General features: G+C 53.3%; 1 protein-coding gene across 2 annotated transcripts; it reads left to right on the forward strand.

The window, feature by feature from the left end:
- Window positions 1-75: 75 nt before the first annotated feature.
- Window positions 76-24,357, forward strand: BCL6 (BCL6 transcription repressor). Of its 2 annotated transcripts, none has more exons than XM_043991526.1 (10): window positions 76-200; window positions 11,494-11,532; window positions 12,361-12,532; window positions 14,475-14,696; window positions 15,332-16,312; window positions 16,755-16,939; window positions 18,430-18,597; window positions 19,846-19,976; window positions 20,194-20,331; window positions 23,111-24,357. In XM_043991526.1, exons 3-10 carry the CDS (start codon window positions 12,372-12,374, stop codon window positions 23,252-23,254), a joined length of 2,130 nt encoding a protein of 709 aa, XP_043847461.1. In that variant the 5' UTR covers window positions 76-200; window positions 11,494-11,532; window positions 12,361-12,371; the 3' UTR covers window positions 23,255-24,357. The 2 variants fall into 2 exon arrangements, with proteins under 2 accessions (XP_043847461.1, XP_043847463.1); XM_043991528.1 differs by lacking the exon at window positions 76-200 and adding an exon at window positions 9,505-11,287.
- Window positions 24,358-24,695: the final 338 nt, after the last annotated feature.

The raw sequence follows: 24,695 nt of genomic DNA on the forward strand, positions 1-24,695 counted from the left end.
AGAAGAATCAGGGGGGCCGAGGGACATGCGGCGGGAAGACGGGGCCCCAAGGCTGAGGAGGTGACAAGGGGTCCTCCCCTGCCGCGCGGCAGTGGTAGAGTCGGCAGCTCAAATTCCGAGAATTGAGCTCTGTTGATTCTTAGAACTGGGGTTCTTAGAAGTGGTGATGCAAGGAGTTTCTAGGAAAGCCCGGAGACCAGGTGATTATTGCTGCCGCTGCCGCTGCTACTCCTGCTGCTGCCGCCGCCGCCGCCGCCGCTGCCGCCGCTGCCGCTGCTGCCGGTGCCGCCGGTGCCGCTGCCGCCGCCGCCGCCGCCGGTGCCGCTGCCGCTGCCGCTCATGATTATTATGATTTTACCCTCTAATTAATGCCTTTTGTTTTTTGTTTTTGTTTTTTTTTCGTTGTTTTTTGCTCTTGCCAAATGCTTTGGCTCCAAGTTTCGATGTATATTTATTGATATATAAATATATATTTATTCTTTTTCTTTGTCAGGTGTTAAAATAAATGCAGACGATTAGTCCCATTTCTCTCCCGCTCTAGGATGTAGATTTATATATTTATATATATTTATATATTTATTTATTTATGGTTTTTATTGCTCTTGGAGTGGATCGGGTGGTTTTTCCTCTCTCCCCCCCTCCCCCTGTTGTTTTGGTCTTTGCAGAAGCGGTGGGGGATAGGCTAGGAGAGATGAGAGGGGAGGGGGGCTGGCGGGGAGGTGAGAGGAGAGAGGACGAGGTGTTGTTTTGGGGGTGATTTGTGAATGTCTGTAGGGTGTCTGCCACGAGCCGGGCAGATAGTACACGCTGGGCTGCTGCTGCTTGCCGCTGCTGCTGCTTGTTTCCTTGGGGCTTGTGGTGTTACTGGATTTGTGTGGCTTTTTGCACAGGGCTGTAATCCCCCCTCCATCCCTCCCCTTCCCCCTTTGATTTTGGTCTGCAGTAAACTGCCCTCTTTCTCCCTGGCTCTCTCTCTCTTCCGCAGGCTCCCGGGCCGCCTTCCTCCCCTCTCTGGCCCGCGCGGCTCCCTGCCCCTTTTCCTGGTGCCTCCTTTCCTCCTCTCTCTCTTTCTCTCTCCCTCTCTCTCTTCTCTTCCTGCCTTCTCTCTCTTCCCCTCCGTAACTCAGGAAGGAGAGCTGCTGGCTCAGTCAGCCTGCGCCCTCCTCCCTCGCTGCCTGCCCGGGCTGCCTGGCTCTCTTCCACCAGCCTCAGCCGTGGAGATTAGATTAAGTGACACCGGGCAGAGCAGAGATTTGGGGGAAAAAATGTGCAAGCAAACTCCTTTGGTTTTGTCATGCACCCAGATGAAGTGTCGTGTCGATTTCCTTTCATGGCCGGGTTCTTTTTAAAGAGAAACGAATGTTTTTTTTGTTTGTTTGTTTTTGTTTTTTTAAACTTGGGTGTTTTCCCCATTTCTTTGGGGGCTTTTCTTGCATAAAAAAATGAATCCAGGCATTTTAAAAAGTTTTTGTTCGACTGCATTCAGAGAGACCCGACGACCTCCCCCCCTCCCCCCCAGCTCCGGTTCCCTGTACTCTAACCCCCGGGAAAGGGCTGGATGAGGGGCAGGCGCTTGGGGAGAGGGAGAAGAAAGGGGGGGGGGTGTTGAGCTTTTGCACCTGCGGTGGAATTGACTTGTGTTGTGTGGGGAAGGTCCTCTGCGGGTGTTGGGGCGCCCAAGAAGACTTAGCCCTCCCGCAGCCGGTGGTGCGGATCTGGGGCTCTGCGTGACTCGGGCTTGGCTCCCCCTATGGCTGTTTTTTTTGGGGGGGGGGGGAGCCTTCGCACTCTATAATTTTTTTTTGTACCTTTCAAACTCTCACCGAAAAAAACATGGCCTTGAGCGCAGCCGACCCCAGCCCCAGAATGTCCGGAGGAACAGTTCTGGGCTGTAGGGGGAGGGAGGGGAAACTGTTTCTTAAGTGTGACACCCCGGCACGGGGGGGGGGGGGAGGCACAGCTTCTCGGAGGTATCCTCGGGGTACCCGAGCTATTGGTATCTGACAACACAAGGGATTTGGTCAAAACTAGCGACGAAGGTGGTGGTAGTTGCAACCTGTGGATAGACAGATAGATACCCCGGGGTACCAAATGTGCGAGGAAGCAGCGGCAGGGAGGGATTTGCAAAGGACGTAACAGCATAGATATAGAGGTGTCTTCTCTCGCCGCGTTTGTTCTTTTTTTCTTGACCCCCTCCCCCCTATTCTCTATGGTCTCGCTATAATTTTTAAATGTGTGTCTGTCTCTGTGTTTGTTCTCTCTTTATCGTCTCTTCCTCTGTCTCTATCCTTGCTGTCTCTGTTTTCTGTCTCTCTGTGTCTGTTTCTGTGTGTCTCTCTGTCTCTGTCTTTGTCTCTGTCTCTGTCTCTCTCCTCTCTCTGTCTCTCTCTCTGTATCTCTCCCTCCCTCCCTCCTCTATGTCTGCCTGTCGGTCTTTCTGGACTTGAACAAGGCAAACTCTCCCAGTCTCATGTCTGGGAAATGTGGGGAAACCTGGCTTCTGGTGTGCAGCCTTCACGCGTTGTTATCCAAGCAGCTGCTGGAAATGGAGCTATGATAAGTAGATTGTAGGTAGTACCCCTGGACTCTCTTAACCACTTAAGAAAATCTCTGGCTCTTCCCATCTTATTGAAAAGGGGGGAGGGGGCAAGGCTCGCCCCTGGGGCCGACCCCCCTCCCCGAGCCCGGGGCGCTCGCTGGCAGTGTTTGGGCGGCGGCGGCGGCGCGTGTGAGAGGGAGCAGCTCCCAGCCTTCTCCCGTCAGTTTCGCACCCTCCTCCTCCTCCTCCTCCCCCCCCCCCCATCCCGAGGAAGCAGATTTAATCTTTTATGGATTTTTCAATTAGTTTATGGTCCCGGGCAGGGAAGCTCGCGGCGGATTCCTAGTAACGAGAAAGAAAACGTTTTGCCTTTTTTTTTTTTTTTTGTTAATGTAAACAAGCTCTCTTACGCCGCCTGAAAAGTGGGGCGGGCAGGCCGGCGAGAGGCAGAGGGAAGGAGGGAAAGGCCAGTTAAGACATAGCTTTCAGAGCCATGAAGGAGGCACATCCCACCCCCACCCCCCTTCTCATCACGGTGGGGGTTGGAAGAAAGCCCCTTTCCCAGAGGTAGGGCGTGAGGCCGAGCGTAGGACGGGCCCGCTGCCGGCTCTGGCCTGCACCAGCCCGGCCGTCTTCCTTTTTAACTTGTGCTGCTCCGGGTTTCCGAGCAGGGCCCTTGGCACGGAGAGCCAGGCTTGTGGATCCGCAGCGGCACTAGCGGTGCTCCTGGCGAGGCCCCCCCCCCCCAGTCTACCAGCTCTCCGAAGGGGCTGGAGAAGGAAGCAGGGAAGGGGGGGCGGAGAGGGGCTAGGAATCGACCCCTTTGCCAAAAACCCCTGAAACAGACCTCGGGCCAAAATAGCCAGCGGCTCTGGGCAGACGGGAGAGGTTTGCTCCCCTCCCCCCTTTTCCCCCTTCCCTCCCCTCTCCCCCCCTCCCAGCCACTTATAAATAGAAGTTTCCGACATCCCATTTGGAAGACTTTAGCAATTGCAAACCGAGGCTGGCTGGCCTGGCCGGGCTCACACCCGAACAGCCGCGATTGGGGTGGGAATGTGAGGTCGGGGTGCATAAAAATATGCCCAAGCAAAGGAGCAGGCCACCGAGGCGCAGACGGATGTCTCTCTCTCACCCTTAGCGACCATCCTCCCCTCCCCCATCCCCGTGCATGTTACCCCTTTTCGAAAAGCAGACTAGAGTGTGCTTTCTCAGTGGAGAAAGCAAAGGGGCCAAGGCCAGGTCAAGGTTGTGACCCCCAGACTTATTCCCCCTTGAAGAGTTCCAGTTACTTGGTTGAGTAAATGATTGCTGAGACTTGATGTCAAAATCCTTCCTTCCTTCTGTCGCTTTCCACCTCATCTCTCTCTCTCTCTCTCTCTCTCTCTCTCTCTCTCTCTCTCTCTCTCTCTCTCTCTCTCTCTCTCTCTCTCTCTCTTTCTCTCTCTCTCTCTCTCTCTCTCTCTCACACACACACACACACACACACACACACACACACACACACACACACACACACACAACTTTGTTGTGAAAACTTAGCGGTTTGGGTCCCAGTAGCCGGGGCAGCAGCGCCGCCCACTGGTAGGTTTTTGCAGCCTTGCCCTCAGTCCTGGGAACTCGGATAAAGAAAGTTTTTTTTGGAGCAATTGTGAAATAAATAAGCCTTGTGAGTTGTTTTTAAAGGGGAATAAGGAGTGAGACTGACTTAAAAAAATTCCTTGCATGGATCTGCCGAGATGGAAACTAAACAGTTCCAGGCTCTAGGAGGAGAAGTGGCGCTGGTAGAACAGTCTCCGGAGTGTGCCAGGCATAGCCGGGCTCACCTTTCCCTCTCCCCCAATGCACCCCCTCATTTGTAGTCTCTCTTGGACCCAGATGCTGATGGCGGTTTGCTGGCTGAACTGTAATTATGATTGGTGGAAAATGGAATTGTTTCACACCGCCCCCCCCCTTTCTCTCTTAAAGAGCGGGCATTACTGGACAGGTAGAGCGGTTGGTCGCTCGTTTGGGACCACCGTTTTTCTTGTGAAAGGACCTGGGGCCAGAGTTGTTGGAGGTGTGTCTGTTTTCTGATTCTGAGTAACAGGTGGGAATGAAGGTGCAGTGAGCCGCGAGGGTTTTGCCTTGTAGATCCTGTAGAAGGATGAGACGGCCTCACTACCCACACCCTGAATGCCTTCCTCCTAGAGTCTGGGGACCATCACATCCCCGACCCAACTCCTTACCAATGAGCGGCACTGCTTCTTTCTTGCCCCTCTCTGATCAACAACCTCTCTTGAAAACTCCCCCACCCCCTTTCCTTTTCTAGTAGATAGGACTGAATGTGAAGATGATGGGGGTACTGCGGGTGTTGTGTTTGGGGGCTGGGCTTCCATTGTCTGTTTGGATTCTCTGTTTAAGCCAGGGTTCAAGTGGTGGAATTGTTGGCACCATTGGATGACTTATAACAGCGATCTATCATTGCTTTTCAAACAAAACAAAAAAAAAACCTGTTCCTCCCCCCTTCCAAATACACCCAACTAACTAGGCAGGAATGCTATATATACAGCCCATCTCCCCTCCAGTCTCGTAACCCCAACATGGTTCAGTCCTTTAAAGGACGAATCAATATAGTATCCGGCCCTTGACCCACTCCCACCCTCCCCCTTTTCCCCTCCTCCACCTCGCCCCCGTCGAGATATTTTAGGCTTGTCTCTGTCTGCCATCTAGCGGTTGTTAAGAGTTGGTGTTCAATTAACTCCTCGGGACTCGGGAATCGGATTCAGCAAGAGGGCTGGCTTCGAGGAGATAAACCCCTTGAGAAGTGGGGGATCCCAATTAATAAAATCTTGCACTTCCATTGGAGGATCGCAAGTATAGGAGTAGCCCCCCCTCCCCATACCAGAAAACGGGATATGGGAATGACTAAAATAGTCACACTCTGCCCCATGAGACCCTAACTCCTTACAGCTGCCGGACATTGCTTGATTGTCAATTGCATTATAAGCTTTAGGGCTGGAAGGGGCCCAGTCCAGTTTCTCTCGGTTTTGCAGAGGAAGAAACTGAGGGCCAGAGAGGAAATTGCCTTCTCCTAGATCCCACAAATAGCAAGTATTTGGATCTCAGTCCTCATACTCAAAGGTACTTTATTACTCTTGAAGCTCCCCATGACCCCTAAAAAGGAGGGAGATTGTAAAAGGTTTCAGTATTCTTTTAAAAATAAGATTGGTGATGTGGGGAAACTGTGTCAGGAAGTGGCAGTAATGGAATACAGGAAGACTTTGGGGACTTGCCTAGCTTCCTCCACTTCTATGGGAGAGAGAGAGGAAAAGAATAGCATGTACCGACTGTGTGCTGCTCACTGAGCTTAGCTTTACAAGTATTATCTCATTTGACCCCCTGCATTTAGGACCAAAATTCTGTCTCCCATATAAGGGAAGAGTACAAAATATTTCCCCTTTTAATTCTGGGGGAAAGGTCACTACTCTAGGACATCTGGCCATCCCTTGTTTTGTTTACTCACTTGTAATCATCTGTTCTGGACACTATATGCAGAAAGAAAAGGCTGAATGGGCCAAATGAGCCCCTTTCTGGCTGCTGCACTGATACACATGCATTAGACTTAGATGGAGTGTGTGTGTGTGTGTGTGTGTGTGTGTGTGTGTGTGTGTGTGTGTGTGTGTTTTAGGGCCTACCAGGGGGAAAAGGGTTGATGTGTCTATGCGGAAATTACTTCTAGGCTTATATAAAGGTCTCTGCAGTCTTTCTTGCCTCGTTGACTGTTAGACGTTGTATGCTAGGTATCAACTAGGTCTAGATGTCTCACTCCAGGGGTTAGAGACCAGTACATTCCGAATGACCACCTGGCTGGCCAGTGTGCAGAGGGACCATCTCCAAGCCCACTCAGCTCCAAGGGCACCGGATCAATTTCACAGGCTAGTCCAGTGAGCAGCTAGGGGAGGCTTCTTGTTGCATGAGAGATGCTCTTGTATTCTATTTGGAAATGAATCCACGGACACTTTTGAAACCCTGACAAGGTTGACTCATCACTTTCCTAGTAAGGTTACTGATTTCCATCTTCATTCATATGAATAATAAAAACGTTGGCCAGCTTCTGTTCGAACAGAATTGAAAAGTCACTTTCATGGGGCGGGGGTTACCATTCGTGCCCCTCACTTTGTTTTACAGTAGGCAGAACGACTGGAGGCAGACTTGCCCCGCCGGCGCCGGCCAAGCCCGAGCCTGCCTAGACGATGCAGCCAGAAAGGTGGTGGGTGCCTCCTTCAGGCGCCTCAGAGTGGGATTGTAGCTCCTCCGGTTACTGAGTTCCAGAGGCTGCTGCTGAAAGCCACTTCTCTCTTTTATTACCTTCCCTAGAAGCTCGCAGTGTGAGTGCTCAGAGCCTCACTGGCGGCAGGGGACGTGAGTTCAAAGCCGAGAGACAGGACTGAGTGGCCGTGGGTGCGAGTCTAGTAGCCTTGCCGAGTGGCTGGAATTCCTCCCCTTTGGAGCACCTAGAGCGCTCCTCTCCTCCTCCCCAAGCCAAAGCAAAACCGGGGGTTAACTCAGACCCTGGAAATTGCGACGCCTAATAGAAAAGCAAGCAGCTGCCCTGGGCACGGGCCGGGGTCTGGAGAACTCTGCCCTCCTTCAGGTGGCATCTTGGAGCTTTCCCGCTCCAGCCGCGGAGGATTCCGCTCTCCCTTCTAGCTTTCCCCTGTGGGGTACTCTTCTGTTTGCCCCCCCCCCCATTGACTCCAGCCTGGTTCGGCCCATGCGGGATTCTTTCCTAAAACTGCTCCAACCGTTTGGAGCTGAACAATGCCACATCTGAGCCTGGCCTGTGCTGGTCCCCGCTCAGAGCTAGGAAGATAAGAAAGGGAAGGGGGAAAAGAGGGACGGGGCGGGGGATGAGGTCAATGCCTGGTGAGGAGCGGCCCCTTGTGGACAGCGAGGGAAACTACCCTTAACCTTCCCACTCCCAGTCCTTGGACCCCTGGCCTTCTTTCCTCCCACGGTTTTATCTCAGGTTTCTTCGGCCTCTGTCCTTCCCCCTCCATCCCCAGCCTCTTCAGATTTCTAGCTCTCACGCACGCTCCGACCCTCTTCCCCACCTGACCCCGGCAGCTGATGGGCCCCGAGTGCGGATTCCGGGCCCAGGTGGGGAGTTTGGGGCAATCCGTTAAGGCGTTGTCGCTGGGTCCCCCACCTCGAAGTCCTGGCTCAGTCCAGAAAATAACGGGTGACAGGCTGGTTGGGCAGGGCTTTGCAAGGCCTGCGGTGGACGGACCTCGGTCTTTTGTCTGTTGGTGCAAGGCGGCGGGTTGGGGGGGGGGGTGTAGATGGAAGATGAAAGGTTGGTTAGTGCAAGAGAACAGAGGAATGATCCGAGGTGGCTGGGCGCCTGGAGGCGGCGCTAGTGAGAACCTCGGGTTCAGTGACTTCTAATCGGGTCCTGCGGTTTCCTAACTGCGTGAATGGACCAGCCCAATCTGGAAGCCTTTCTGGGCCTCAGTTGCCTATCTGTAAAATGGGAATAATGGTATCACTTTGCTCCACACTCTGTAACCGTGAAAGCTATGGCAACGCGAATGCCTCTGGCCCCTCTGCTGGCGTGCTGCAGATTAGGGGGAAGGGCCAGGATTTCGGGGAAATCAGCCTCGGAGATCCCGAAGTCCCTCCTGGGTAGGCCAAGGTAATTCTGAGTTTAGGAGATCGCTAGCCTTCTTGCAAACGTAGGCGGGAAGGACTTGGGCGCAGGTTCCCGCCTGGGCAGCCAGCTGCGGGTCCCGTGGACAGTGGTTCGCCTTTGCGGAGCTACTTAGAACCGGAATCCCTAGGGTTTCTGGGGCCGCCAGATCCTCGCCTGCTCCCAACTCGCTCCCAGTTCATTGTCTTCCTCTTATTCAGTCCCCCCCCCCCCACCTCCCGCTCCCCCACCGCGCCAAACTCTTCGACAGAATACAGGGAAGCTATAGGTCTGATCCTAGCTCAGGCAAGGAGCAAAACCGTTAGGAAGCGTTTCCTTTGGAAAGAGCGAGCATCCGCTGGAAGCGCAGTCTGCCTTGGGGGTGGGGGTGGGGGTGGGGGTGGGGGGGGAGAGACACACACAGACAGAGAGAGAGACAGACTGAGAGACAGAGACAGAGAGACTGAGAGAAAGACAGAGACTGAGACAGAGACAGAGACAGAGACAAAGAGAGACCACGGAGCCCCAAGGCCAGTGGTGGGGGCAGCAGCTGCACGGAGTTGCTCCGGGACTCCCGCTGCCCGGTGCCCGGTGCCCGCCGGCTTAGCCTGCTTAACAACTTAACCTCAGGCTACTTCCTGGAAAGTTCCTTCTGGTTGGAGCTAGCGATAGGCGGGGAGGGTTCCCTGAAATCCGCCTAGTTTCAATCGACTCCGTTCCGGGAATGAGGCGGCTGTGACATTCCCCTCGCTGCCCCCCCCCCCGCCTCCTCCCCACTGCCCTGCTTGACAGGGTAAAATAGCGAGGAAAAAAATGCACGAAAAGTTCGATTTGAAGCTGAGCGGAGTATGGCACATTAGCCCAGCTCGTCCCGCGGAGCTGCTGCCGCTGCCCGCCCAGCGGCTGCGGGCCGGAGCCGGCAGATCCTGGGGGGGAGGTGACTGGCCGCCAGGTACTGGGGCTGGGAGAGGCTTCGCCGGGGAGAGCTAGAAAGTGTTGGCAGCTTCCGTTTGCTTAGAGGAGAGGGTTGGGCGTGGAATTAGGGGGTCCCGAGCGCGGGGGAGGGTCGTGGAAGCGCTGGGGCTTGGCCATTAATCTCTTTCCCCAGGGTGCAGCTCACCTTCCCAAAAAAGAAAAGGGGGAAGGGGGAGGTGCCCTCTGGGGCCGCAGTTTAGTGAAGGGCATTGGGTTCCAATGGGGGTTGGAATCCCTAAAAACCCTGGTGCCCTGGAAAAGCTGGAAAGGAAGGTGTGTGTGTGGGGTGGGGTGTTGGGGGGACGGGGAAAAGACGGAAAGGATGAGTTTGACTCTGTCTGTGGCCTCCTCCCTCTTTGCAAGATTGCTGGGGAAGCCTCTTCCGGCAGGCAGCACCCCCCCCCTCCCCCTGGCTGGACCTGCCTTGGAAGCTTTGACTCAGGAAAGCTGAGTCTTGAGCAGCTGCTAATCGAAGCTCACCTATTACGGAGCTGCCTTAAGACTGGCGGTCCCTAACCTCTGTGTGTGTGTGTGTGTGTGTGTGTGTGTGTGTGTGTGTGTGTGTGTGTGTGTGTGTGTGTGTGTGTGTGTGTGTGCGCGCGCGCGCGCGCTCACTGCAGAACCGTAGTTGGGGAATATTTTCCAGTCTGGGAAACCCCCCTGATGAGTTGCTTCTTAGAGAGAGGGGAGAGAGGGACACACAGAGAGACAGACAGACAGAGACACAGACAGAGACTGACTTCACCCGGGAAAGCTGGGCTTTGCCATTTCATATATACAGAGCCTAACCTGCTGCTTTGGGGTCTCCCACAGTTAGGATAGAAATCCTATGAATAGATTCAATGAGTAAGCAGAGCCCCAGATTTAGGACTTGCTTGATGCATGCATTTCTGTAGGAAACTGCTCTACTTCAGTCCAGACCTAGCTGCTGCCACCGCGGGAGGAGATGGCGAGGATGGGCAGAGGACACACAGAGCTGGGCATGTAGCTACGGGGCTTTCAGGCATCCAAAGCACTTTGCCCACGAGATGCTTTTCTCTAGCTCACCTTTCTGGCCTCCCTTTCTCTCTCCCAAACCCCCTTCACCCACCTTTGAAACTGGGGGAGAGCACAGAGCTTTCTTTGGGGCACACAGAGATACCAGGGTCTGAAGGCTCAAGGAAACCAGCTTGTTCTCTCCACTTTTCCCTTTGTCACTGGGGAAGATGCCAAATCATTTGGGTTTTCTCTCACTGATTTTAAAAAGCCTTCTAATCCTGGTTTTGCCACTTACCAACTTCCTTTAGGCAAAGAGGGGAAGAGATTGGAATGTCAGCATCTTTACCTATAAAATGGGGGAGAGGGTTGTGACCTTGGGCAAGTCATTTAACTTCCTTAGGGCTCATTTTCCTCATCTATGAAATGAGGGGGTTGTACTGGGTGACCTCTGAGGTGCTTTGTAGCACCAGCTCTATGATCCCTTCCAGTTCTGATGTTCTGTGACATTTCAAAGAGGAATTTAATTAAACTGGCATGTTGAATATCACCCCTAAGCCGACTTTATTAATCTAGACGGTTCTAGCACTTAGCTAAGGCACAGTAGGAACATATTTACTAGTTACTTCTTCCTTCCCTCAGTCTCCTGCTATCTCTTTGATTTGAAAAGGAACAATTATGTAGCTAGTGGGCACAGGAGAAAGCCTTCCTAAGCAGGAGGGGTCTCTTTTCTCCCCTAATCCAACCCAGAGCTGAGCCAGTAGGTAACAACAATTTACAAGACCGGAAGTCTACGAGCTAATGCTTTGTATGCAGGTGTTAAGCCAGGCTGGGAAGGGAAGGCCAGTTATATTATGGGGCTGGAGAATGAGTCTGGCCATTCCCATTTTGTTGCCAACCACATCTAGCTGTCTGACTCTGAGTCCAGTCACCTCCCGCTTCTGGGCCTCTTGCCTCATCTGCAAAGTGGACATATTCACGCTTGCCTTGCTCTACTTCACTTGATTGGCCTAAGGATCAGATGCTATTAGAATTGTGATGGTGCCGTCAAGCTGGACACTCTGCTTTCTGGTCCCTGTTTGAAAGTCACTCTCGGATGCTGCCCAGTTCTGAGACCCTCATTCAGTGGGGTAAGGAAGACCCATGGGCATCCCCACTGGTATTGTTTAGAAAGTAAATAGCTGGAGAACACACCTAGCATTGGCATGGAAACCTCCCCAGCCAGAATCTGCTTTCCGACAAGGCCAAATGACAAAAACCGCTATTTGTACATAAGACTATGAGGCAATTAACGGGCATGATTCAATCCCCCTTTTCTCTTTTCTCTTCCCCACAGGTTTTAAAAGAAGTCTTGAACTGTGAATTGAGGCTTTGGGTACGTATATTGAATTTCCTTCTGTAAAAACACTATGAACAAAAGGTTTCCCTTAGCCTTGGTCAATATGTAGAGTCACATCAGCCTATGGCGGGCCAGCCAGTGGAACCTCAGTTAAATATTTGTTGTACTGATGAGTAAACTCCTCTTCATGAAGTGAGAAGAGTTACTCTCTCTTGTGCACTTTCTTGCTAACCTTTGGGTTATCCCACCAACTAGAGGCTGCACATGAAATGCCCATTCACTAGTCTGGGAAAGTCATGACTTCTTTTTTTGGGGGGGGGCAGTGAGGGTTAAGTGACTTGCCCAGGGTCACACAGCTAGTAAGTGTTAAGTGTCTGAGGCCAGATTTGAACTCAGGTGCTCCTGAATCTAGGGCCGGTGCTTTTTTCCACTGCGCCACCTAGCTGTCCCCTACAGTCATGACTTCTTGACTAATGGCTTTTGGGACATCTGGGTGTGAGTGACCACAAAAGTTTGAGGCATGGAGGAAAAGTTGGGGGGATACATTGTGGAAGATTTCTGGGAAGGATCCTGTGACACAGAGCCCTGGATAGAGAGTAGTCTGCAGTGTCGGAGGCAGTGCCCAAATGCATGCCACCACGGCTCTGCCTAACCAAACCTAGCTCAGGAACAAGTAAGGGAAAGTGACTGAGGGAAAACGATGGAGAAACCTCAGCCTTAAGGGAGGGACTGACGGGGTCAGAACCCCAACACTTGAGTGAGCCGATTGTTTCTGCAGTGAGCTGCGCCCCCTTGTGGCAGCTGCAGTGCTGACGTCTGGCTGGCTCCTGGGGACCCATAGTGGTGACCTGTCCCCTTTTTCAGGTGGAGACAAGATGGCCTCACCAGCAGATAGCTGTATCCAGTTCACCCGCCATGCCAGCGATGTCCTCCTCAACTTGAATCGCCTGCGGAGCCGAGATATCCTGACAGATGTTGTCATCGTGGTGAATCGGGAACAGTTCCGAGCACACAAGACTGTTCTCATGGCCTGCAGGTGAGAGGGTGACGGTGCTGGGGCCCTAGGGCTCGGGCCGGGTGGGCTAGACTAGAGACCCTGGCCCCGGGATGCTAGAGGCCCCACGCTGATGGCGCACTCTCCTAGGGGGCTGCGGGAGCACGGCAGGGCTGGCAGAGGCCCAGTCCCCTGTCACGGCACCACAGCATAGCAGAGTCTCTGGGTCTGCCAAAGTCATTCCGGCCTCACCAAAGGTCTTCAGGGTCCAGCAACGGGCCATCTGTCTACAGGACAGCACCCTGGAGGTGAAAGGGACACCTAGGGCCAACCTCCTCACTCACAGATGGGAAACTTAGGCCTGCTCACACCGGCAGGGCGTGGCTGAGGCAGGGTTAGAATCCAAGTCCTTTGCGCCTGAATCCAGTACTCAGCCCATGGACTGTGGGACTCTGGATTTCCCTCTGCCACTTGTGGAAGGCTGGGGTCCGATAGATGAGATGCCCAAGCCTGGGAGATCACAGGGCCACGAAATATGAAGGGGAGAGACCAGGGATCTCTGTAGTTCACCAATCTTCTTGCCTTTTGTTAATTTTCACATTTGACTCAATTAGCCCGTGTGTTCCCCTTTTCTTTTCTCCTTTCCTTTCCTTTCCTTTCCTTTCCTTTCCTTTCCTTTCCTTTCCTTTCCTTTCCTTTCCTTTCCTTTCCTTTCCTTTCCTTTCCTTTCCTTTCCTTTCCTTTCCTTTCCTTTCCTTTCCTTTCCTTTCCTTTCCTTTCCTTTCCTCTCCTCTCCTCTCCTCTCCTCTCCTCTCCTCTCCTCTCCTCTCCTCTCCTCTCCTCTCCTCTCCTCTCCTCTCCTCTCCTCTCCTCTCCTCTCCTCTCCTCTCCTCTCCTCTCCTCTCCTCTCCTCTCCTCTCCTCTCCTCTCCTCTCCTCTCCTCTCCTCTCCTCTCCTCTCCTCTCCTCCCCTCCCCTCTCCTCTCCTCCCCTCCCCTCCCCTCCCCTCCCCTCCCCTCCCCTCCCCTCCCCTCCCCTCCCCTCCCCTCCCCTCCCCTCCCCTCCCCTCCCCTCCCCTCCCCTCTCTTCTCCTCTCCTCTCCTCTCCTTTCCTTTCCTTTCCTTTCTTTTTGCTGGGCAATGAGGGTTAAGTGACTTGTGCAGGGTCACACAGCTAGTAAGTGTCAAGTGTCTGAGGCTGGATTTGAACTCAGGTCCTCCTGAATCCAGGGCCGTTCTTTATCCACTGCACCACCCATGTTCCCCGTTCTCATTCAGGAGGTCAGAGATCCAGAGTAAGAAACAATAGAGTCTGGGCAGGCCTGGGTCCTGGAGGTGCCTAAAGTCTCCCTTCCTGTGGCTATGCAGGAGGTGGAAGTTCTAGGTAAACAGCCCAGGATAGGAATGAAGCTGAAGATGAGCTCCAAAGAATACACATACATGCACATACACACTTGCATGCACACACTTGCACACACACTCATTCATTCACACACATGCACACTCCCACACACTCGCACACACTTGCATGCACACATACACACACTCATTCATTCACATATGCACCCCCACACTCACACACACACACTCACTCACACATGCACACTCCCACCACACTCCCACACACATGCACACACACTCATTCATTCACACATGCACCCCACACTCACCCACTCACACACACGCACAGGCATGCACACACACATACACTCACATGGAGCTGTGCTCTCACTCATGTGGATACTCCATCCAAACATGCAGATCCCCACTCATTCCTACACCGTGTAGCTTGGCTGGCAGACCCCGCATTGTGTGGAGACACCACGCACGTAGCAGACTCTCCCGCGGGATCCCATCACAGCCGGGACAGCCACCGGTCCATAACCTAACAGCCTGTCACACAGACCGTGCAGCACGGTGCTGTGGCAGGCCATCCACCGTCAGCCCAGAGTGCTGCGGCTCACGCAGTCCCCTCTCTCTGGGCAGTGGCTTGTTCTACAGCATCTTCACTGACCAGCTGAAATGCAACCTAAATGTGATCAACCTCGACCCGGAAATCAACCCCGAGGGCTTCTGCATCCTTCTTGACTTCATGTACACATCCCGCTTGAACCTGCGCGAGGGGAACATCATGGCAGTGATGGCCACAGCCATGTATCTGCAGATGGAGCATGTGGTGGACACCTGCCGGAAGTTCATCAAGGCCAGGTGAGTGCCTGCGTGGCTGCTCGGCTCCTTTCCCGCGCGATCCTTAGTGGCCGTGGGCCTCCTGGTTGGCCCCAGGCTTTGGAAGGACAGTAGGGGGCTCGTGGAGGCAAGGCCTTGCCGGACAGAGGGGGAGGTCAGCGTTGGCTCCCCCTGCCCGGTCCCCAGGAGGTGATGGGGAAGCTCTGCTTTGGGTTGGGAGAAGAAGGCCATGCCCCATTCCCCCGAGAGGCCAGGCCTCCACAGCCGGGGTGCGGAACGCTGAGTGGGCAGCCATGGCTGCCTTGCCGAGGCCCCTCACAGGCGGGCTTGGAGCAGACCCCATCCTCTGCTTGGGCGGACAGACCCAGCACACGCACAAGGGTCTCAGAAGCCCTTCCGATGGCATGGACGGCGCTGCGCCCGCCATGGGCCCCTTTCCCCGGCCAGAGGATGGTGGAGCTAGCGGGGCCCCAGAGATGAGGGTATAGATGAAGCGTTCCTAAATGAGCCCCTCCATGCACACGGCCAGTTAGCGGGAGCACCGGGACGAGCATCTGTCTGTTCGGTGTAAATGTAAACTTGGGGTTTTCAACAAGAGAATCCGTGCGACCCTCTTCTCCCGGGGTTCGCCCGGTCTCCTTCCTTTCTCTCCACAGTGAGGCGGAGATAGTGTCTGCCGTAAAGCCTCCGAGGGACGAGTATCTGGCCGGCCGGATGCTGCTGCCCCCAGAAGTCATGTATCGGAGCCGCGAAATGGCCGATGGCAGCGGCCCCCTGCGCGGAGGTCCGCTCTGCGATGGGCGAGGCTTCGCTCCCGGCCTCTACAACGGCTTGACCGCCTCACCGGCTTCCTACCCGGTGTACGGCCACCTCCCGGTGAACAGCTTCTTCGACGAGGAACTGAGGGATGTCCGGATGCCCATGGCCGACCTGCCCAGGGCTAACCCCTACCCCAAGGAGCGCGTCCCCTCCTGCGACAACCCCCGGCCCCTGGCTGCCGATTACAGCCGGGCCGTCATGGAGGTCTCTGCCAACATGTGCCACGCGAACATCTACTCCCCTAAAGAAACTGCTCCCGAGGAGGTCCGCAGTGAGGTGCACTACAGCGTGACCGAGGCAGGCCCCAAGCCGGCCGCCCCGTCCGCGCGCAACAACGCCTACTTTGTCTGTGACAAACCTGGCAAGGAGGAGGAGAGGACCTCCTCCGAGGACGAGATCAGCCTGCACTTCGAGCCCCCCAACGCGCCGCTCAACCGCAAGGGCCTGGTGAGCCCCCAGAGTCCCCAGAAGTCGGACTGTCAGCCCAACTCCCCCACGGAGTCCAGCAGCAGCAAGAACGCCTGCATCCTTCAAGGGGCCGGCTCGCCCCCCGCCAAGAGCCCTACGGACCCCAAGGCGTGCAACTGGAAGAAGTACAAGTTCATCGTCCTCAACTCCCTCAACCAGAACGCCAAGGCCGATGGGGCCGAGCAGGCCGAGCTGGGCCGCCTCTCGCCTCGGGCCTACGTCCCCACGTCCACCTGCCAGCAGCCCTTGGAGCCGGAAAATCTCAATATTCGCTCTCCGACCAAGCTGAGCGTGAGCGGGGAGGATGCGACCGTGTCGCAGGCCAGCCGGCTCAACAACATCGTCACCAGGTGAGCTCACGGGGCGCGCTCGGGGCGGCCGGGGGCATCTTGACTGGTTAACACCGGGCACTGCTATGCTGGAATCCAGCCTCAGGGTCCTGAACTCATCCAGCCATGCCAAGAGCACCCAGTGAGCTGGGTGTACGTGCCAGTCCTCTGGGGGGCTATGGGTGCTCGCTAGGGCACCGGGCACTGGACGTTATCCAGTCGTAGGGTACGGCGACATTCATTAAGCGTCTGCTCTGTGCCGGGCACCGGGCGGGGAGAAAATGAGTCGCCACCACAGCTCAGTGAGTGCAGAGCAGATATAAAGTATCGGGGGCACCAGGGGAGGCCCGAGGGGGCCGAGGCCGAAGGGAGCCGGAGCTTCTGGGAGGGAAGGAGAGGGCGGGGGCAGGGCCGAGGACCCCCAGCCTGCCGCGACTGAGCCTCCCGGCACTCTTGCCCTTAGGAACCTAGCCGGCTCTCCCCGGAGCAGCACAGAGGGCCATTCTCCGCTGTACCTGCCCTCGTCCAAGTGCCGCTCTTGTGGCTCCCAGTCCCCACAGCATTCGGAGATGTGCCTTCATGCCGCGGGCACCACCTTTCCAGAGGAGATGGGGGAGACCCAGTCTGAGTACTCCGACTCCAGCTGCGGTGAGCTCCCGGGCGCGCACCCTCCCTCACGGGCTCCTGGCTTGTGTCCCCAGCCACACTAAACCACCTGCCGCCCCCCCTCCCCTTTCTTCCTCCTTCTCCATTTTCTCCTCTTCTTCTCCTCCTCCTCCTCCCTCAGGACATTTATCTTATATTTCTCTTTGGGGGCTACTGCTTGATGTGAGCTTCCCTGGCAGGTCTAGGACATCAGGAGGGTCACGTTGGTCACTCCAGGTGGCCCCTCCCAGGCCTGCGGTGCCACAAGGCAGAGTCGCTGTGCAGCACTCAGGCCCGCCATTCCTCCGCCCACTCCAGGCAGCACAGAGAAATGGCGGCGTTGGGGGGCTGAGCCTCGGAGCCCAATCCAGTCTTTAGTTTGCCGGGCAGTAGTTCTTGGCAAGGCAACCCACATTTGGTGATAGAAAGATAGTCTTCGCACCATCACTGACTAAAAAGACAAATCCCCTCACCGGGACCCAGCGGGGCCAGGAAGAGACGGTGGGCCATTCCTCTCCCCTCTCCCCACTTACTGCTCTGCTTCTGCTGGGTAATATCGGGACAAGTCCATCCTTCTTGGGCCTCAGTTTCCCCTTCCATAAAATAGGAGGGCCCCTCTTGTGCTGGTCTACCTCACAGAAGAGGTCGAGACACCTCAACAGGGCTTGCCCTAAATCGCCAGAGCTGCACCCATGAAGTTGGAGGGTGACTCTGCACATGTAGAGACACCTTCAATAACTCCTCCTTTGTCATGGCTCCCATAGAGGGGAGGAGGAGAACTTCAGAATTTCAAAGGCAGTGTTCTAATAGTCTCCTGCCCAGTGCCGTGGATAGAGACTGTGTGGCATAGTGGATAGAGAGGGGCCCCCACAGGCAGGAAGAGCTGGGTTCAAATTTCCCTGCGGATACCCATTGGCTGGGCGATCCTGGGCAAGTCGCTTAACATCTCTGTCCCAGATCACTAGCTGAGAGGGTGCTGACCTGCCCTAGCAGAGGGAGTTTCCTCAGGAGGGAAGTCCTGACAGGACAACATCTCTGTCTACCCCGCTTCTCTTAAAGGCATTTGCACAGAGAGTGTTTTACTTGATCTTTTCAAGCTGTCCCTGATGTGGTCAAGTAAAATGCTGTCCTTTAACAGACGAGGACAGTTAGGCACAGAGAGGTCAGTCTCTGTCAGCGTAGCCTAATAAGACCAAACAAGTGGCTGGAGAGGCGGGCAGAAGGAAGCCAGGTGACGGGGCAAAGCCTTGGAGCTGGTGGGGCCCAGGGAGGGTTGGGTTCCCCGGGGTCTTCCTTCCTTTCTTTCTGTCCTGTCATTACCACTGATTCTCTCATATCCTCAGAACACAGTCCAAGTCTCTGGATTCCCTCAGAGTCCTTGGCGTGGGAGGGAGGGGCTTGGGAGAGTCTGGGTGGGGGGTGGCTGGGCTTCTGGGGACCCAGTCCTTCCTCGTCATGCTGACCCTGGCCCCTCCGTTCCCTGCCCTCGACAGAAAATGGAGCGTTCTTCTGCAACGAGTGTGATTGCCGCTTCTCTGAGGAGGCGTCCCTCAAAAGACACACCCTGCAGACGCACAGCGACAAGCCTTACAAATGTGACCGCTGCCAGGCCTCCTTTCGTTACAAGGGCAACCTCGCCAGCCACAAGACCGTCCACACGGGTACGGCCCTGCACCATTGGCTAGCCTGAGAAGCCCAGGACTCAGCAGCCCCCAGAGGGTTCTGAGGATTCCCCCTCTCCCCCACCGAGCTTCCTTCTATGGCTTTTTCCAATGTAGAATACGCCCCCCTTTTAAAGGGAGGGGATGCTCCTTGCCACAAGCCGGTGAAGTAGGTAGGGTTGGCATTTGACAGATGAGGTAGTTGAGGCAGAGAGAGACTGGGTCTTCTGTCCACATAGCTAGCTGGAAGCAGTGCCAGGGTTTGGCCCAGGAATCCTGACTGTTATTATTCTAACCATGTGCCCAGCTGGGTTGGACTCTGAATCTGGTGATTTATCTCTCAGGGTCCCCTTAAAACTCTTTAGTGAACTAAAGAGTAGATGGCCAACCAGCCTCCTGAAATTGCCTTCTCTCCCTGAGACAAGCAGGCCCTCGGCACCCTTGGGGTCTGGTCGGTCCCAGCTTAAGGGAAGAGCAGATGCCCCGATCCCCACCCATCCACCCCATCTGCACGTGCCAGTCCTCTCCAAAGTAGCCCTCTCACGGAAGGCAAAAGGCAAACCCAAGGAAGCAGACTGCTTTAGCAGAAAGATTTCTGCCCCAGGGGCCAGAGGCTGCCTGTGGTCAAGTCCTGCCTCTGAACCTCTGGCTAGTGACTAACCCTGAATGGATCTCAGTCTGTATCTGTCTGGTGAAGGGCTGATTCTGGTGGCCCTTCCCGCTATGGGGCTCCGGCCTCTCTGGGCATCCATCTCCTCATTTATAACATGAGGGTTTTGGAGTGGCCAGCCTCTGGGGTCCCTGCTAGCTCTGGGTCCAAGACCCTCTGAGCCTTTGGGTGGAAGTGTTTGTTAATATCCCTCTAACACAATTCCAGGGTGTGGCTTCCTTATAAACGGGATCCTGCTGGAAGGGGTGGGGTGGGGTCTATTTAAAGAAAAGGAGATGCTTATTGAGCGCTTGTCACCTGTCTGGATCAGCGCATGTGTCAGGCAGACAAGGGATGGCCCTGTGGAGACTGAGGGGGAGGCTGGCCTGCGGAGCAGCTGGCTGTGAAGCAGGACCCCAGCTTCTCGGGCTGACTGCCCATTGTTTGGGACGGCCGAAATCCTGCCTGTCCTGTTTCACCCTCAGCAGCCTATCCTGCATGGAATGTTCTGTCTGCTGCGATGGCTATCACGCAGGTGTCCAGATGGACCTTGGCACTGGCCACTCACCAAGTGCTCTCTGTTCTCTTTCTGGCAACAGGGGAAAAACCTTACCGATGCAACATCTGCGGCGCCCAATTCAACCGACCAGCCAACCTAAAGACTCATACTCGCATTCACTCCGGAGAAAAGCCCTACAAGTGTGAAACGTGCGGAGCAAGATTCGTCCAGGTAAGTGGTGGAGGGCTCTGTGTGTGTGTGTGTGTGTGTGTGTGTGTGTGTGTGTGTGTGTGTGTATCTGTGTATCTGTGTGTATCTGTGTGTCTATTTCTCTGTGTGTGTCTGTGTGTATATCTCTGTCTTTCTCTCTGTATCTGTGTCTCCATTTTGTGGGGGCCGTGGCATCTCTGTTGATCCATTGCTGACATCCCCCCTTCCTCCCTGACAGGTGGCTCACCTGCGTGCTCACGTGCTCATCCACACTGGTGAGAAGCCCTACCCGTGTGAAATCTGCGGCACCCGTTTCCGGCACCTGCAGACCCTCAAAAGCCACTTGCGCATCCACACGGGAGAAAAACCCTACCATGTATGTGAGCCCTGTTCTTTCTGTCCAACAAGCTTTCTGGGGATGGGGTTTGTGGTGGTAGTGGGGGAAATGACCCAGGGGTTTCGCCTCACCGGAAGCATCTGATAGGAAGACCCTTGGATCTGGAGGCAGCTGATCTTGGGCAAGGTTTGGTTTGGGTCTGGCTTTGGGGTTTGGGTTGTTGTCTTTCTGATGGCCTCAGGTTCCTCATCTGAAAAATGGGAGGCTCTGATGATGGGCGATATCCCCAAGGGCCTTTCCAGCCCTAAGGGTGCCTGAGGAATCTATGGAAAGGCCTTTCCCATCAGAGAGTCCCAAGTAGGCAGAGTTTGGGGATGAGACAAGCAGATCATTCAAAGGACTGTAAACTCCCTGAAGGCAGGGCCTGTTGCCTTTAGTCTTCCTGCCCTTGGCTTCTCAAATCAGATTCAGGAGACCTTATGCCTCCTTGTGTTATGGACCCCGTGGGCAAACTGGTAATGCCTACGGAGCCCTGCTCAGGATGGTTTGAAGGGCAGAAAAGGAATATGCAGGATTGCAAAGAAAACTGAAGCTTAGTGAAAAGAAATGATTTCATTTTCCACCCAAGTTCATGAACCCCCTGAAATCTATGCAGAGAACCCATGGACTCCAGTTTAAAAACTCCTGGTTTAGGAAGTACTTAATGCATGACTATTGATAAATTGACTTGGAAGTTGACCTTCCAGTGACACATTCTGCACCAACTCTGGAGTATCCCATAGTCTGCTTCAGAGACCCCTCGTGTTGTGTTTTGTTTCTGTCCAGCTCCACTTGGAGATGGCACTGGAGGGGATCCTGGGCCCTCAGAGGCTGTGACGGGCAATCAGGAGCTCTGGTATCCTCTCCCCAGATGGAAAGGCTTGGAGTTCAGGGCCCCAGGGGGACCAGCCTGGCTGAGTTTGGAGGCAGTCACTATCAGGGTGGCCACAGCAACCCTAGACCCCCATGTGCTAAGCCAAAGGGAGTTCACAACCTCCATTTGTCTGGCGAGGGAGATCTCACAGCCAGGAACTCAAGTATGGAAGTGTTCTGCCAGAAGCCATGGGCTCTCTGGAGTTGGAAGAGAATATAACAAATATAACTTGCATTCATCCCCCTTAGTGACTGATGTTGACTAGAGCAAAAAGAGACAGTGGTTAGAAGTCAATTAGTCAACCCATCAACAAGCATTTATTAAATACTTACTATGTGCAAGGCACTCTGCTAGGCAAAAACAAAAGCAACACAGCCCATGGCTTGGAGCAACTTACACTCTATCAGAATTTGGTCTTGCTACACAGATTCATAAACATACAGGCAAAGGGTTGTGCCTTAATGTCAGGGAATGAATTCACTTATTTTTCCAACCCTGCAAAGTGTTTCATTGATGCTTTTTAAAGATGCCATTGGCCATTTCCCTGTGCTATAGCCCCCCACTAGCCCATACAGCATCCTTGCACAATCAGGTACAGGTGGGTAAAAAAGCAAGCAAACCTGACACTTTGACCCTATGTGATAGTGTGGGCCTTATTCTATACCTGTACTCTGTCACCTTCTTACTGACTCAGTCAGTCAATCACTCATTAAGCCTTAGCAGGCACTGTCAAGATTGGTCAATACATTAATCTGAGAAGTGATATCTCTTCATTTTTCTTGGCATCATTGTGTCCATGGTGTAAATTGTCCTGATTCTGCTTGCTCGGGTCGGCTTCAGTTATGTGAGCATTCCGCTCTTTCTCAAAGACCTTTACATTTTTCATTCCATATGGTACAATATGATTCCATTACATTCATGGGCCACAATTCTTTTCAGCCTCCCACCTCCAATCAATAGCCACCCATCGTGATATTACAAAATGAGCACTGATTTTAAAAATATTTATTTATTCAACAAACTCTTATTGAACATATATGTGTGTGTGTGTGTGTGTGTGTGTGTGTGTGTGTGTGTGTGTGTAGTGCTAAATCACTGGTTCTCAAATGGCTTAGTACTATGATTGGCCATGAGGAATTATGGCTTATCGAGTGTTCAAGCTGGTGACCCTGTGTTGGGAAGCCCGGCAGTACCACACATAGACACAGCTCTTGAAGTGAAAAGGATGAAGCAAGGGATTTCTACTCTTGATGCTCAACACATAACAGGTGCTTGTCGACTGACTGATTAACTGATCCCCCAGTGCCTTGCCTCCAGACAGCTAATGTATTATTCCCGTCATGCAGAGGACTCAATCCCAAACTAACTGAATACACATTATGGGCAAGCAAGTGAGGCAGGAGAGTTTATATCCTACCTTAGGCCACAGAGCAAGGGTTAGGATGGGACCTCAGGGAGGGGCGCTACTAGAGCATAGATTTCTTCAGTTTGACAGCTCCTCTTCCTCATCCCGACCCAGGTTATGACTTAGAATAAAGGGCTTCTCACCCCTTTTTCTTTAAGGAAGACATTTGAAAGCTCCCCCCACACACACACCTGACAGGAGGGTTACATCATTGTTAGGTCAGATCTTAGTAGAAAATCAGACTCAGGCTCATCTTCAGGAAGGTCTTCTCCTCCCAGGGTTTGGCTAAGAAAGAAAATGGAAGCGTCCACAAGAATTGACCTTTGAACAGGCTGGAGGGGGAGTTCAGAGGATCGCATACTTAGTGCCGGCGGTGAGGTCTTAGAGGTTGCAAATGCAGCTGCCTCGTTTTTCAGATGAGAAAACTGAGGCCCAAGGGGGTGATACAAGCAGCCCCTCCCCGGTCTCTTGACTCCCTTGTCTCCCCTTTTCCCCCGCAGTGTGAGAAGTGTAACCTGCATTTCCGCCACAAAAGCCAACTTCGGCTTCACCTGCGGCAGAAGCATGGTGCCATCACCAACACCAAGGTTCAGTACCGCGTCTCCGCCGGCGACCTGCCCCCGGAACTGCCCAAGGCTTGCTGAGAGCATTGTGAAGGGGCCCCCTCTCTGGAAGTTATCCAAAGGATACTGTAACACTTTACAAATGTTCATCCCATGATGTAGTGCCTCTTCTCATCCATTTGTGCACATCATAAAGGGGGTTGGAGCTAGGGGGGAGGGGGGAGGGGGGACAGGGAAAGACAAAGGGGGAAGAAACATGTAAAGCCTCCCACTCACCCAGTGACGTCACTTAAAAACAAACCATCATCATCATCAAAAGCTCAATCTCCTATGTGTTAGGGAAACTATTATTATCAGTGAAAAATGAAAAGAAAGGTCATTTTACCCATTACCCCATGGGGGAGTGCACAGAAGCTTTGGAATTTGACTTGACTCGTTCTGAAAAATGAGGAATGTATATGTTTTGTGGGAACAGATGTTTCTTTTCTATGTAAATGTGCATTCTTTTAAAAGAAGAGAATTCAGTATGTTATAAAAGAGAGGGCTTTAATTTTTTTAACCAAAGGTGAAGGAATATATGGCAGAGTTGTAAATATATATAAATATATATAATAAATATATATAAACCTCAAAAAAGATATATTAAAAATAAAACTGCATTAAAGGCTCGATTTTGTATCTGCGGGCAGACACGGATCTGAGAATCTTTATTGAGATAGAGCCCTTACAAAATATTTTAAGTATTGCATCTGTGTAAGTAAGAAGATATTTTGTCTAAAACGCCTCAGTGTATTTGTATTTTTTTGCAAGTGAAGGTTTACAATTTACAAAAGTGTGTATTAAAACAAAACACAAAAAAAGCTGCAGAAGGAAAAAAATGCGTCATTTTGTTCTAGTTTTGAGTTTGTATATATCCGTACAACGTGTACTCACGGTGCCTTTTCCATGGAAGTTTTCAATGTGTGGACTAGATGAGCCCCCTTCCTTTTTGAGGCGCAGACAGACACAGGGACTTGAAGCTGGCACTCACTAAGCTCTGTTTGGGAATGTTTGTCTTATTACATGCTGCGTCACGCTTGCATTATATAGGTCCTCCGGAGACAGGGTTGGGCTGTGTCTAAACCGCATCACTGCATTGTAAAATATAGCTGTATAAAACCAAGAATAAAATGATGAAACGTGAACCCTGTTTGCTTCACGGTGTGTTCCTTTCTTCATTCATGGTCGGGCTGGACCATATATGGCGTTTCTGGTTCCGTTCCATTTTGTGGACCACAACACCTTGGCATTTAATGGCGACATATGGGGAAGTGGCCACCATGCCTGTTGGGTGGGTCATGTTGTTAATGAGGCCACGGTCAAGGCCAGATCCCCCCAGACCTTCACAGGGAACAGTTTCAATGTCTTACCTAGCATGTGAATGACTTGGCACAACCAACCCTATTGATTTGAAAGGAGAGGGATTTTCTCTTCTCTCTCCTGCCAGACCTTCTGGTTTTACTTTCCCACAGGGCTTTTCTTT

Source organism: Dromiciops gliroides, chromosome 3 (assembly GCF_019393635.1).
Source record: "Dromiciops gliroides isolate mDroGli1 chromosome 3, mDroGli1.pri, whole genome shotgun sequence".
In the NCBI taxonomy this organism is placed as follows: domain Eukaryota; kingdom Metazoa; phylum Chordata; class Mammalia; order Microbiotheria; family Microbiotheriidae; genus Dromiciops; species Dromiciops gliroides.